This window comes from Eumetopias jubatus, unplaced genomic scaffold (genome assembly GCF_037043125.1).
Source record: "Eumetopias jubatus isolate StellerSeaLion01/CBP00866 unplaced genomic scaffold, mEumJub1_p1.0 scaffold_7, whole genome shotgun sequence".
NCBI lineage: Eukaryota > Metazoa > Chordata > Mammalia > Carnivora > Otariidae > Eumetopias > Eumetopias jubatus.
The window spans coordinates 9,583,440-9,598,959 of NW_028274813.1; the positions used below are offsets into that span (position 1 = coordinate 9,583,440).

Consider the following 15,520-nt stretch of genomic DNA (forward strand, 5'->3'; position numbering starts at 1 on the left):
CTTCCTTCCCTCCTTCTCTCTCTCCATCCGTCCTTGTAGAACCTATCAGGACAGGGCCCACATCTTATCCACAGCTGAGTGTAGTCGGTACTGTCTGCTGTCTGGATGGGGATGTGAATGATCTGTGTGGGGCCACTTAAATCCCCATCTCGCTTTCAGCCGGACACGTCAGGGCAGTCCGCCTGGATTGGTCATGTCACCCTGGTCTGCCCATCTGGGTGGATGTGAAAAAAATCCCTTTTCCTAAGCTTGGGTTTTTATGGCTGGCTGGCGTCATCTGTCATCATAAAAGTGAACTGAGGTTTAGCGTTGAGGTTAGACAGAATCACTCACAGAAAAAACTAGAGCGGGTTTATTTTTTATTTCTGTTACAGGCACCAGCCTAAATATATATATAGTTTAAAACTTAATTTGGTGTGTAATTGGGACTAGCTCTTTGGAGCCCTGGGTTATGTGTTTTGGAGCAGCTGAGAAGCAGGGGCACGGCGGGGCAGGCCGTGGTATGTTAATTGGTGGCCTCTGGGACCTGTGAGAGAATTGGATTTGAGTCCCCAGTTAGAATGAGCTTGGCAGTTTTATTTGCATCTCTATGGGCGCATACTGGGGAGACCACTGGTTCCTGCCACCTCGAGCAGGTCACCCATAGTCTCTGTCCACGATGGCGCTGGGCGCATCCCCGGCCTGCACGAGGGACAAAGGAGAGCAGGCGCGAGCCAGAGAGAGGGTGACCGAGCTCGGCCAGCTCTGGCCTGCCACTTCTCCGCACACTTAGGCGAAGTAAGTTGCGTGCTGCTTGGCCTGTGGTCCCAAGGAGGGTTTTGCATTTTATTACCAAAGTCTTGATAAAAGGGACTCAGGTCAGAGCAAACATTCAGGGAGGAAAAACAAAGGAAATTAAATGCAAAATCACTGCGGGTGTAAACCACATGGAGGCCTTGCCTTTAATACCACCAGAGCCGGTGGAGGGAAGTGGCCCCCAGGAGTCGGAACCAAGGAGTGCTGGCCTGGGATTCCTGAAGCCTGGCCCCTCTCCTGTTTAAAAAGAAATTGCCGTTTAATTTGTTTCTGAGTTTTATTTCTCAAGTGAACCAGCATGGGGCCATGTAATGAGCTTGTGTTTCTAGGAGGTGTTGAAAGATGGGAAAGGAGCAAAACCACGGCCAGACGGGGTGGCCGAGGACTCCCGGGGGTCCAACAGCGGCAGGACTGGAGGGGCAGGCGGGGGCTGCCCGGGCGCTGGCTTCTCTGGGTGCTGTCTGGGGGGGCAGGAGGTGCCCTTGCGTGGGCTGCTGCCAGTCCACCGGGAGACCAGAGCGAGGGAGCTGTCTCTCCATCTCTGTTTAAAGATCCCTGGGGCCAGCCCGAGCCGCCGGAGGAGGGTAGCGCGGCCGACGTGAGCCGAGGAGGACACTTCAGATGAGAGTGGGTCTGAGCCGTGGAGAAAAAGATTTGGCAGGAACGGGAGAGTGTACGTAAGCCGCTCAGGAGGCTGCTGGTAAAAGGAAGGGCAAAGGCTTTCTGGACCAGGTTATTATCAGAGGAAGCCCTAGAGATTGTCACCAGTGGGGGCTGCGACTGTCCCCTGGAGCTGAGATGGCCCTCTGTCTGGTGCCTGGTGGATGGGAGCAGGTGCGTGCCAGGAGCTTGCCTCTGCACAAAACAGAAGTAGCTGTGGAAAAGTGTGAGCCCCCCCCCTCCACCACCCTGCCTGCCCTACCCTCCCTCCTGGACAGAGAGGGGTGGGTGACTCTCCCCCTGGGGACAGGCAGAGTCCACCAGCCGTAGCCAGGGTGGCAATGCCCCTGCCCCAGCTGACGTCGCTGTCCCAGTCCTGGGTATGTGACCCCCTCCTGCCCTGCTGCCACTGCTGTCCCCTCCCAAACGCTGACCCGACCCAAAGGAGCCAGCCTCCACGACTGCCACGTCGAGTTGTAAAAAGGAGCTTGTGTCCGAGAGGACTCGCTAAAGGACTAAAAGGCGCAGGGCCACATGTGTGCCCATGAAGGGCCGCGAACGGTGAGGACTAGTGGGTCCAGCTCCTGAGCTGCGTCACCCCTGCACGCACAGGCACCACCGTCTCTGTTTTACCGGAAGGGCCACCGCTAGCCTGGAAACGTTCGGTAGCCGGTCGGAGGCGAGCAGGAATGGTGATAGAGCCGTGTTTCCACAGTGCCGCCTGCCCTGCTCGGCGCTGAGCTCTTTGGGTGCTTTGCCCCACGGAAGGCCCATCGTCACCGCCCCTGCCCCCGCTCTGCCCCCTCCTGCGCCCTCTCCCCAGCTGCCTGATGACCTGAAGAGTAACTGCCGTGCATCACCCACTCCCCGTGCCGTGGGGAAGCCCTTCTGCGATGGCGAAGGCCAGCCCGACTGCCTCTGACCCTCACAACCCCGTGACGTGGGTGCTATGATCCCCATTGTACAGATGGGTAAACAGAGGCCCTCAGGGAAGATAGTGGCCGACCTCTCGTTTGCTGGAGCTCTTCTCTGTATTCTGTGGCAGGAAGGCTGAGATGGGGGCCGCCTGGGTGGTCCCGTAGGGTCCCCACCAGGGCTTCTCACCCTGGACGCTGCTGACATTCCAAACCGGATAAATCTGTTCTCTGGTGGGGGCCGTCCTGTGCACGCTAGGGTGTGGAGCCGTGTCCCCGGCCTCAAGCTGTAGATGCCAGTCGAACCCTCCGTTCCGTGGCGATCAGAACTCCCCAGATGCTGCCAGGTGTCCCGTGGGGGCAGAGGCACCCCTGCTTGAGCACTGCTGGCTGGGAGCCAGGCCTGGAGGGGACTCCAGCCCGTGCAGGCCTGCCCAGCGTGGGGAGTGGGCCCAAGGCCGCCAGAAAGCTGGAGGACTTCCTGGAGGTGGGGTTGGAGCTGGGAGACCAGCAGCCCAGCCGAGGAGGAGAGCAACGAGGCCTCAGCCTGCCCATCTGCCTTCCACCTCGGACCAGGCAATGCCTCGGAAGCTGGAAAGAAACGCTCCCAGCTGACCATCTGAATGGACATTGCAGAATGAAGGCCCCCTGCGGGAATTCTGGTCTGCGGTCCTTCTAGTAAATTCTGGTTCATCTCTCGGGGAGTCAGAGAGATGTACGAAATCAGTGACTAAAGCCACTCTCAGGAAGAGCCCTTTGGACGACGAAGGAACGAGAAATGCCATTTTTCTTGCCGGTTGGCAGTAGGCAAGCCGGGAACCGTACCTGCGTCCCCATCTTTGGTCTCTGGTACAGCCTGTGTACCGGGCTCTGGACGGCCTGTTCCTTCCATGCCAGGTGACAGGCCCGGTGCACCCCACATGCTGCCTGAACATAACCAAGAGATTGTGCCAGTTGTTTCTCCCCAGTTAGACCCAGGTTCTCAAAGTGTGCCGCATTGTCACCCAGCAGGCTGATTAAATGCAAGTTCCCAGGCCTTGGCCCCAGAAAGAGTGAGTCTGTAGGTCCTGGATGGGGTCCAGGAATTAGCATGTTAACTGTCACCCTGGAAGCTCTTGGTGTGAGTGAACTGTGGGCCATACTTTGGAGAAACACCGAGGCATTTGCTGATCGCATTAAAGTTGTGTACATGAGTGTCTTCGTGCTTCAGCTGTGTGTGTGTGTGTGTGTGTGTGTGTGTGTGAGTGTGAGTGTGAGTGTGCATGCATGGAGAGCTCTAGAAGGACAATCAGCAAATTATCAATAGTGGTGATCTCTGGGTGTAATGAGATTTTAACAGATTTTAGATCTATTTTTCTGTGCTTTCCTGTATTTTATTTTTTTTATTATGAGCACATATTTATAGACAGATAAGCCATCAGGGCTTTGTCCTGGGTGGGGAAGAGCAGAAATATAATAGAGGAAATGTTATAGAGGAAGTAGGTTTAAGGGAAGTGTGGCCATAGGGAAAGAAGGCCATCGTGTAAATCAGTCTATTTTAACTCTCAAGCCAGCGTCCCTCTCTCTGTGGCTCCCGACTCCTTAGCTGGCCACCGGTGGCCTGAGAAGGGAGGAAGGTCACATTTTGAAATTGCCTATTCTTTTTTTTTTTTTTTTTTTTGAGAGAGAGAGAGAGAGAGAGAGAGACTGCTCATGCGTGCACGTGAGTGGGTGGGGGGCCGAGGGAGAGAGAGAATCGCAAGCAGGCTCTGCTCAATCTCATAACCCCGAAATTATGACCTGAGCCGAAATCAAGAGTTGGACACTTAACCAACTGAGCCACCCAGGTGCCCCTCTTCTTGGCCAGAGTCACGCAGGGGGATTCAGGATGATGGCTTTGTGCCAAAAGCTTGGGCCTCCCTTTCTGCCTGCATCCAGTGGGTCCCAGGCTTGGCGAGCTCCCCAACCTCCACCCCGCCCCGCACTTGGATGGTGCTTTTACAACACTGTTATTGCTCTGCTGTTGCCCAGCACACCCAGTCCGGGCCCCACAGACACTCCGTGAAAAGGCCAGACCCTTCCAGAGAAATAGCTCCCTACACCTTTACAATGTGATAGGTGCAGAGGAAAAAAGGGGCCACTGGATTTATGGAAACTATATAAAGTTTATGGAGTCTTGGCAGGCCAGAAGTAGAAAGAGCCTGCAGGGTGGGGGTGGGTATTTCGAAATGGTGAAGGTCATGAAAGAATGTCAGACCTTTGTGCCGAGACAGCAGACAGAATACTGCAGGCCCAGGGCGCGCTGTGTGACCGTGAGGCTAGGGAAGGTGGTCTTCCCTGAGCAGCGTTCGGGGAAGCCTCGTGGGGTGATACCTTTGAACCTTCACCACATGCCTCTGAGGGAGGCACAGTTATCCTCCCTTCTGTACAGAGGAGACTGAGGCAAGGGTGTGTTGGCAGTCATGAACTTGCCCAAGGTGGTAAAGCTAGTGGTATGTGGCTCTCAGGTGGATATTCTGGGGCAGGCTAAATTCTCACAGTCTCTCTTTCTCTCTCTCCTGTGTATTGAGTGATGTGTCCCAGTTTCAGGTCCAGAAATTATGGTCTCCATACCCTATTTCAGTTTGGGACTCATCCGTTATTTGTGATTTAGTCTCGTGGTCCCCTGGTGTCTTCAGTCATCACGGTGCCCTCCCATGGGTCAGCTTTGCTGTCAAAGCTAATCTGTGCTTAGATTCACCCACAGGCCGTGGCTGGAAGGGAAATGAAGACTTCTGCCTTCTACTTCTACCCCCCTGGGGTAGCCTTCTACTTCTACACCCCTGGGGTCTGAAATTACCTCCTCTCATCCCCATCAGCCCTGGAAATTTGTAATTTATTTTGCCATGCATATGTGCCTTGTAGCATCCATGTCTTCTCTCCTGCTTGGCTGTGAGTTCTTGGAGTGCAGATTCCATGAATGTGGTTTTTTTTTTAAGATTTCATTTATTTATTTGTCAGAGAGGGGGGAGGAGCAAGCACAAGCAGGGGGAGCGGCAGGCAGAGGGAGAAGCAGGCTCCCTGCCAAGCAAGGAGCCCGATGCAGGACTTGATCCCAGGACCCTGGGATCATGACCTGAGCCGAAGGCAGACACTTAGCCTTCTGAGCCGCCGAGGCATCCCACCATGAATGTGTTATTTATCTCTGATTTTGCCCATAGGGTTGGGCATAGTTGCTGGCGTGTAATGATCACTGACTAAATACCAGCTGGGAGGATGGAAATGGATGGATGGATGGATGGATACATGGTGGATGGATAGATGCATGCATGGCTGGATGGAAGGAAGGAAGGCTGCATGGATGGATGGATGGATGGGTGCATAGGCGGAAGGCTGCATGGATGGATGGAAGGATGGATAGATGCATGGATGGAAGGATAGAAGGTTGGATGGATACATGGTTGGGTGGATGGATGAATGCAAGGATTGATGGATGCATGCATGGTTGGATGGAAGGAAGAATGGATGGATGCATGCATGCATAGGTAGCAGGACGCGTGGGTGCATGGATGAATGCGTGGATGGATGGATACATGGTTGGGTGGATGGACAGACAGATGGGTGGCTGGATGGATACATGAGGCATATATAGACTAACAGACACCCACTTCCTCTTTTGTACCCTTCCGCGCGCATAGTTAAACCAACAGTCTAAACCAGGTTCTCTCAGGCTTTCACTGAATGCACTTCTGTTTCAGGGGACGTACTTCGCTCCCTCTGAAGCCATATGGAGAAACCAGCCTGAGTGTTTGAATGTGTGTGTGAATACTTTACAATCCCATAAACTTGTTTAAAGACAGGTGGGGGTGAAAGTATAAACCGGGGCAGCCTTTTGGGATGGCAATTTGGAAGTAGCTATTAAAATTTTAAATGTGCCTACCACTAAGACCCTGCAGTTCCACTTTCAGTTGTCAGGCATAAGACATATATTCATAGGCTTGTGCACAAAGAACCACTTAGCAGGGCACTTACACAAGGATGTGCACTGCCGTACTGCTCGTGACCATGAAACACCAGAAACTGCCAAGTGCCATCCGCAGAGGGGTGGCCGCTGAGCTATGGGACACCCATACTATGGCAAACACTGCAGCAGAAAGGTCCCAAGTGGGGCTGGCGGCAGGGCACTCTCCAGTCTTCTGGAAAGCTCCGAGTCTCTGGAGCACATGGCCCTCAGCAAATGCCCCTCTCCCTCCTCCCACATTTCTGTCAACTTCTTTTCCTTTCCTCCTCTTCTACCCACAAAACACAATTTACTGGAACTAGATCTTTAATTCCTACACCTCCTTACTAAGTGACCTTTCCTTACAGAAAAGGAGGAAAATGAGAAAAAAGCAGTTAAGTGCATAATTACTGTCTGCCGGCTCTTCAATTAAAAAGATTGAAAGCCATAATATTAAAATTTGATTTATGGCCACCACTATCTACCTAATAATGAGGCTGAGAGGGAAAAAGAACCATAGTCGTTATAGAAAACCATAGCCCCTTGGCTCCCCCCGGAGATAAATTGCCTCCCATTTTCTTACTGCTGAAGAAATGTGGAATGGTTTTAAGCATATGTGATATGTTCTTCCAATATGTTGAAATCCAGAACTTAGTAACTCAGGAGTCATCTGGCTGAGGCATTTCAAGGAAGGTTCCTGAGGGGTGGAGCAGCCTGAGCTTCGGGGTGGGGTGGGGGGCTGCTGCCACAAGCCAGTGAGCACATAGACCCAGGCACTGGCACCTCCGCCCGTGGTCCGGGTCCCAGGGCACCAAGCCAGCTAACGTCGCAGAGCTCAGGAGCCAGCAGGAAATGCACGGAATCCAGCTCCCAAGTCCCAGCTTGGCTGCGTATTAGCTGTTTGTCCCTCCGTTTCTTCATCTGTAAGATGGGAATAACCTTACTTATTGTGTGATGTTGGGCAGGTGCCCCCGTTTTCCTATCGGAAAGAACATGTTGTTCTGTGTGTCTGAATTCATGGTTATTTATTGTCATTAAGAGGCTGTGGGGTTGGGCTGGGAAGAATGGATTCTAGGTGCCGCGCAAGCCGTTGCAGACCCCGTTCTGGAAAGGGCTTCGCTTATACAGGGGACCCGCCGGGGTCCGTCTGCCATCCACCTGGAATCCCCCTGGGGAAGAGGAGAACAGCATTTTGCATGTATTCCGTTTTACCCAGCTAATAGCATTTCTTTGTTTTCAGTTGAGAGGGAAAATGTGCAGAAGAGGACCTTTACGCGATGGGTAAATCTACATCTAGAGAAGGTAAGCGGGGGCACTTGGGTTTTTGTTAAGTGATCAATTCGCCCGTGGCAGTGTGCAATGCAGGAGTGTGGCGAGGGCGACGGGGTAGCTCAGTGTTTCGGCTGTTACTTTTTTCATGCATTCGTTTAAACATCTACTGAGTACATTCCACTGCCAATTGCCCAGCTCTGTGTTGGGAACACGGATGTTGAGACGGGCTTCTGCCCTCATGCGGTGATCAGTCCAGTTGGGGAAGGAGAGGGTCTATCTTTAAAAAGGAATCAATGAGCAAATATTAGAAGACATTCATTGTTGAACACTCCAAATGCTTCTTCGGACACAGGGACCGGTGGGGGGATAGGGCTGGGCTTCCAGTCCTGGGGGGATGGCAGGGGACTCTCCGTGTGAGAACCATTTGTAGGTATTCGGACTGAGTTATGCAAGAACTCAACACCTTTTAACAAAGCCAGATTCTCCTGTTAATCACAGAACGGTTGCTACTGACCAAGGATATTACCTGCCCCTTTGGGTGCATCACACATCTCCTTCAATCCCCATGACAACCCTCATTACCCCTCCTGTTACCAATGAGGGAAGAGGCTTTGAGACCAAAAGGGTTTTCCTGCAACCAAGAAGGAAGCTCTTCCAGTGGCTTCTCCTGTGTATTCAACTTGGCATTCAACTTCTCCCTGCTTTTCTTTCTTTCTGACACTCTGGGGCCAGGCAATTTGGAATTGCATTTTTGTCTGCAGGCTTCTTACGCACACTCACCATAAAATGAAAGCGGCTGACCTGGCTCCTGAGAAGCAGACAGAAGGATGAGCAGCAGAGGAGGCGATGGGTTGCAGAGTGGATAAACAGCCCAGTCTGGAGCGAGCGGAAATCTGAGCCTTCCAAGCCCTCCACTTACACCAGTTAGCCCCCAAGACGGGGAACATTATACCTGGCGATGGGCAGGGGGAGGAGAGATGATTTTTCTCTTTAGAAGTCAGCTGGTTCATCAGGCTTCGTTTCCCTCCCATCATTTCTTCTTAAATTCCACTTTTTGGTCCCCCCCCCCCAATAGATGCAGCCCACCACACGTTTCCTTGTAAAGCTGCTAGTGTTGAAGTCTCCCACTTTAGTGAGGTTAGGTGTGTGGATTTTCTTCTCTCCTGTCCTTCTAGAAGGTATAAAAGCAGCTACTCACTGCCCATAGCGTTAACCCAGAAGAAAGGGTCATAGAGGAAATCTCTGAGATCGCCAGGAAAATAATTGTGGTTTCTCAGAAGGGCAGCTCTTGACCAAAATTCTAATTTGTGCCATTTGCCTTGGGACCAGTAATTTTTCCCCGAGCAGCCCCTGACCACCCACACCTCTATTCCACACCTGCACAATGGGGTCCCTTGGACCCAGGAGGGCTCCCAAACTGCCCAGGATACAGCGTTATAAATCACTTGCCAGTTGTTTTGACTCTTGGTGCATTTTCGGCAGGGCTCATAAAGCGAAGTGTTATTTTTGGAAAAAAGGAAAACCGTTCCCCCAATCTGAGTTCACGGAACTCCTAAATTAATGCCTGATGTGGGTCAGGGTAGCTGGAAATTCCTCCTGGTGGATGGAGTGTAGCTATGGCAGATCTTTCTTTTCTTTTCTTTTTCCTTTCTTTCTTTCTTTCTTTCCTTTTTCTTTCTTTCTCTTTCTTTCTTTTTCTTTTCTTTTCTTTCTTTCTTTCTTTCTTTTTCTTTTCTTTCTTTCTTTCTTTCTTTCTCTTTCTTTCTTTCTTTCTTTCTTTCTTTCTTTCTTTCTTTCTCTTTCTTTCTTTCTTTCTTTCTTTCTTTCTTTCTTTCTTTCTTTCTTTCTTCTTTCTTTCTTTCTTTCTTTCCTTTCTTTCTCTTTCTTTCGAAAAATAAATACAGAAAAGGACAGAGGGTAATGTAGCAAACAGCCATGCACTCACTCACCAGCCTCAGGGAGCCCCCGTTTGCGCCTGTGGGATCAGGGATGGCCTCCTTGGCAAAGGCCCCTGTCCCTTCTTTGGGGCAGGTGGGTCGCCCCGCTCTGAGAATAAATCAGATAGCACCTGAAACCGATGCCTAATAAACAGGGTGAAATTAACAGCCATGTTTCCAACCTGGAGACTTTCAAGACCAACCTTTCATGTCAAGGAAACCCAGGAACCACTCAGGGACTTGGGCTTAACTACAATTTGAAGGCTGTCAGAGATATTTACGGAGTCTCGGGCTTCTGGAAAAATTCCTTCATTTACCAAAGGAGTTAGATCATGAAGAAAGCCCTGGGGGTGCTGTTTACTCGGCCATACCAATCCCATGAAGCCCGTGGAACATTTGGGGCCCGGGCCGTGTTTTCACTGGAGCAGGTTCAATGTCTCCCGCTGCCGTCCCGCCGCGTGGACTCTGGCCAAGGCCCCATTTGCTGCTCCTGAGGCTCTTCCAGACACTGTCGGTGGAAATTACTCTCCGGGTTCAACGCCCAAGCAAGGCTTGGCCACGGCCGGGGCTGGTACCTGGGAATTTTGTTAGTCCATCTATCAGGGGGTGTTTTGTTGGGGCATCACGTTTTTCTGCCTCAAGTTAGCAGGAATAACATCTCCGTGAGAGGCTTGGTAACCTGATGCCGTCATGTTCCGAGTGGAATGTGCCCAGGGAGCTGTGGGGGTTTGCAAAGAAAATAATTTGCCTTTTGGTTCAAAGGCGCTGTTGCCCTAGAAGCAGATCCCTTTTCTGTGCACCTGTGGGAGGAATTGGCCTGTATTTGGACTAACAGGGGGTCAGGGGTCTCGTATAAGGGGTAAGGAAATGCCACCTTCCTTCATAAAAAAAGAACACACGGACCCTCCAAAGCTTTCACGGGAAGGAGGCCTTCCCCGAGGGAAAGGGTGCCCCGACCACAGCTCCTCCGTGTTTCCGAGACTCTCCTCGGACCCCTGAGTCTCTGGCTGGTTTACATCTGCCACCCTCACTTGCCCCCAATCCTGTCTCCTATGTGAACACCCCATTCATTGTACCCAGAAGTAGAGCCCACCTGTTCCAATAGCCAAAAGCCCCACTACCAAAAGGTAAACTGAGAATTCGTGCTGGGGTGAGGGCGTATTACAAGTGCACATGTCTGGAGCCCATTCCCTAAGATTCTGCACAGTAAGTTCTAATCATCCCGCATTGAAGGAGCTATTATCAAGCTGGTTTGGTCAACAGCGACCTTTCTTCAGCAAAGTGTTACCTCAAACCCAAAAGAAAGGCCAGTAAGAGCTGAGCCTCTCTGATCAAAGGGGGTTGTGGGGGATCAGACTCCTTCTCAGCACCCCTGGGTCCCCATAGGACCCTGAAGCTGCTCTGCTCCGGTCTAGGATTCCAGGAAACACAGTCTGGAGATCCATGTGCTGGAGCATCTGGCTGACAGGTTCCAGGCAGCCCCGGGAGCTCCAGGCCACACGTCCAGCCAGACTCCTGGTGGACACAGGTCACCTAGACAGTCAATCTCTCTGCATCCAGGCCCACAGAAGAAACCCTGGGCAGCCTCCAGCTTTTCCCACCCAGGCCTCCTTCACGGTCCAGATCATGGGAGCCAAGTTGCCTCTTCCCCCAGGGAGAGGCAGGTGCTGAGGTACACTGGAGCTGACCCAGGAAACCCAGAAAGAGAAGCCAGTAAGGGGAGGAGAGAGAGTGACTCAGGGCCGTTCCCTGTGCAGAGGTACCGGCGAAGAACATCTTTTTACCACTTACGGCCATGGGACATACACCCCCTGGCTGAAATGCCTTCCTACAGAGAGTACCCGAAGACTCTGCAGGAAAGAAGTCACTTCGTGGGCTGGTTTACTGATGCACTGATCTGGGAAGGCAGGTGCAGTACCAGGCAATTTCCCTGAACGATCTCATCTCATTTTAGCCCCTATGCTCTGAGACCTTGCAGACCAGGACACTCGGGCCCAGGGAGGTTAAGGAAAATGCCCAAGGCCTAGTTCCTGTTGAGGGTAGAGCCTGGATTTGAACTCGGGTAGTTCTAACTCCCTTGATTCTTAGTGGAACAGGTAAAAGGTGCATCTTGAGATAACGTTGGTTATCCAGAAGTCTGGCTTTTGTGGAGGAACCGAGGGAGTGGCGTTCAGAATGCTGATTAACTTTTTTATACAATTTAAATTAACTTGATTTGTAATAATGAGCGTGGATTACTTTTGTAGCTCAACATATAAATATACAATAGAACATCTATAGATAAATCGGCCTCCCAACCTTTGAGTCCCTAACGGGCCTACAAACTTGGTGGGGGGAGGGGATTCTCCCCCTCGGCCAGCAGTCTGTCCATCCAGCCCCTCCTTGCCACAACTGAGTCACACACTGGCCACCTTCCTGGCTCCCTCTGCCAAGGGTCCCTCCAGAGTTGGACTGAATAGTGATGAAGTGTCAGCTGGCATGTCAGGTCGGTCACATATGGAGATGGAGCAGTGTGGGAGGCAGGGAATCCCTGCTGACATCAGCACTGAGGCCCAGAGGGTCACTGACCCAGGGTCATGCCATCGTGGCGTGGGTCTGGACAGCGCCTGTGGGCTGCCAGTGTGTCCTGATGAAGAAACAGGACTGATGGTACGAAAGAGCTGATCTGACCAAACACTGGGTTTGTCGCCTAGCCTCTTTGAGCCTCAGTTTCCCCAAATCTAAAGGAAGGGCTTATACTAGGTAATTTCCTGGGAGTCCTGCTGGAATCATTTTATTCTGTGGAGGGCTGTAATTGAGACGTGCCTTTTCTTTCTCCCGTTAGGGAGAAGTGTGGATGTAATGTAATTTGGGGGGGGGTCTCAGATCTCAGGGTCCCAGGGATCTCCAGGACCCTGGAGTGTGATTGGCCCTTTGGTGCCGAGTCTCCTCCATGGCTCATCAGCATACTTTCTGCCTGGGCGTTCCCCCCCCGCCCCCCCGTGCCCCCCCCCCCGCCCCTGCCAGGGGCTGCCTGTAGACAGACCTGGATGTATGCAAGTCTCCTCCTGGGGGAGACCTGCAGCTCGGGCACAGTTTGGTGGACTACACAGGCCACTAATCAGCTTCTTTCTTCCCCTTCTTCCACAGTGCAACCCACCTCTAGAAGTTAAAGATTTATTCATTGATATACAAGATGGCAAAATCCTAATGGCTTTGTTAGAAGTCCTGTCTGGGCGAAATCTGGTACGTATGTCACAGAAGGGGCAGGGAGACATAAGATGCAAAGGAAACCACTGCTGGTTTCTTTTCAGTACACACCTACACGTATGTACCCATATCGGGCCACGCGTGATCTTGTGACGAGAAACTTAGAAGGGTGACATAATCATGTATAACTAAGCAGTATCCTTTTTTTTTTTAAAGTAAATATACTTTAGTAAGTAAATAACTTCATGCTCAGTGTTTTCCGGGAGTCTGTTAAAGATTGAAACGAGATCATGAAACTTTAGCTCTCCAGCCGTTGTATCAACTAGAACAATAGCCAAGAATCAGGAAGATTGAGGAGAAAGGCAGCTTGCCAACCAGATTCCATTATCCACCTGAGGCTAAAACTACAACTGCTGGCTTCTAGAACCTTTTCATAAGTCTAGTCATTCCCCCTTATCTGCAGAGGATACGTGCCAAGACCCCCAGCAGATGCCTGAAACTGCGGACAGTACTGAACTGTGTCTGTGCTATGTTTTTTTTCTATACACACGTCCCCGTGATGAAGTTTAATTTAGAAATCAGGTGCAGTAAGAGATTAACAAGGATAACTAATAATAAAATAGAACAGTTATATTACTGTATATGGTCATAAAAATTTTGCGAATGTGAAAAAATTAAATTAAAAATAATTATGTAAATGTGGACTCTCCCTCTCTCAAAATGCCTTACTGTCCTGGCCTCACCCCTCTTCTTGTGATGATGTGACATGATATCAAGTCCACATGGTGAGAGGAAGTGAGGGGAGGGGTGTTGGCACGTGATGTAGCCTGAGGCCGCTGGGACCCTCTGACCACATGTCAGAAGGAGGGTCGTCTGCTTCTGGACCTCAGTTGACTGCAGTCACAGAAAGTGAAACCACGTGTAAGGGATGACCACACTGAGCTGCACTAGCTGAGCTGGAGGCTCATTCTACTTGGGATCTCCCCCTACGTCTCCATGTTGTGTGTGTCTGCTGTGCGCAGGTTGGTCGTCTCTCTCCCCTTCCCAGAGCAGGGCTTCTCAACCCCAACACTGCTGACATTTTGGGTCCAATAGTTCTTTGTCGTGGGGACTGTCCTGGGCATTGCAGGGTATGTAACAGCAGCCTTGGTCTCTACCCACTGGATGCCAGTAGCACCCCCAGGTTTGACAGCCAAAAATGTCACTTGACGTTGCCAGATGTCCACTGAGGGGGCACAGTGACCTGGCCAAAATGCCAGTGGTGTTGATGTTGAGAAACCACACTCTAGAGTCTAGTGTTTGATGTGGCCTCCATGCCCCATTGCGGCTCAGGCGAAGGTGCTGCCATGGGTCACAACTCTGCCAGCCCATAGCTTGACCATTGTGGACCTCTCGAGATCTATTTTTAATTTTAGGTTTAAAGTCAAGAGCCCATCCTGCTTTCAGATCTAATGTAGCTGGAATCTCGTCACACCCCTTAACCGTTCCCATCTTCATCTCCCAAAAGTAAAATGGGAGATTCCTGTTCACTGCTCCAGGGGGGCTGTGCAGAGTCTCATAACGAATTCTCACAAATGGCGGACCCACTGTGGTAAAAAACGTCTCTCTCTCTCGCTCTCTGGCTGTCTCCATCTCTCTCTCTCTCTCTCTCTCTCTCTGTCTCTTGTCTCTCTCTCTCTCTCCATCTTTCTCTTTTCTCTCTCTCTGTCTCCATCTCTCTCTCTGTCTCCATCTCTCTCTCTGTCTCAGTCTCTCTCTCCCTGCCTGTCTGTCTGTCTGCTTCTCTCTCCAACCTGGGGCAGCTGTCCACAAAGATCCTGGCAGAAAACAGAAACATCTGCTCTTGGCAGGAGGGACTTGCCGGATGATTTAGCAGCTGCGGGGATGCCCCAGCTGATGCTCCCTGCCTGTCAAAACCGTCAGCGTGGCGAGGAGAACGCGTCCCTGGAGGTCTCAGGAGGGGAAGGAATATCAAACCCAGGAGCCGGGTCAGAGAGAACAGTTTGACAAATCTGTCCCCTGTTTAACCTGTCTGGGTCCCCCGATTCACCAACTCAAGTGAGTTAAGTCCCAAGGACCATAAATAAGGAGTGGGTTTCAGCTGCGAGCCCCTAACTTTCTCTTGGGATTAATGAGAAAGAGGTAAAGACAAAGGCCCACCCCACAGCACCCCTGCGCCTGGAGCGCCTATGTTGGATTCACTTCTTGTTTGCTCTGTTCTGTGTTACAGTTGCACGAGTACAAATCCTCATCCCATCGTATTTTCCGGTTGAACAACATAGCGAAAGCACTTAAGTTTTTGGAAGATAGCAACGTAAGTATTTGAAACACATCTTGTTAACACAAGCTTTTCTTGTGACGAGAAGGACGAGTGCCAGTCACGTAACGGGACTCCCTCCGGTCATCCTTCAGCTGGAGATGTGGTCCCTGCCTCCCTGCCTGCCGCGCCCTGTCCATCCGATGCCATCTCTGCCGGATACCTGGCCGTGGGAAGGGCAGACCAACAGGCTGGTTCTCCGGCCCTTAGCATTTCACATTTCCTTCTTTACCCCTTTGAATGGTGCCCCGAACGTGCCACAGTGGGACACTTTCTCTTAGCAAGGAACTTTCTAGATTGAAGTTAGCTTTTTCTGTGTTTTGAGCTCTGCTTCATGTCCTTCAAAAGAGGGGAGGGACAGTCCTGGAGGGATGAAATTTCCAGAGCTCCTCTTCCATTAAAGCTTCATCAGTTAACCTGGATAGAAAGCCCGCAGCTTGCCCGATGTGTCTGCACGTGCAATAAAACTTCAAGCGTG

The 15,520-nt window shown here is 51.3% G+C and overlaps 1 protein-coding gene across 2 annotated transcripts in view; it reads left to right on the forward strand.

Annotated features, from left to right (window-relative positions):
* CLMN (calmin) overlaps window positions 1-15,520 on the forward strand; it is a 106,166-nt gene that overhangs the window by 64,871 nt on the left and 25,775 nt on the right. For both annotated transcript variants that reach the window (XM_088025006.1, XM_088025007.1), the window contains exons 2-4: window positions 7,568-7,629; window positions 12,666-12,761; window positions 14,956-15,039. In XM_088025006.1, coding sequence (XP_087881132.1) covers window positions 7,568-7,629; window positions 12,666-12,761; window positions 14,956-15,039 — 242 coding nt within the window. The remainder of the gene's footprint in view (window positions 1-7,567; window positions 7,630-12,665; window positions 12,762-14,955; window positions 15,040-15,520) is intronic.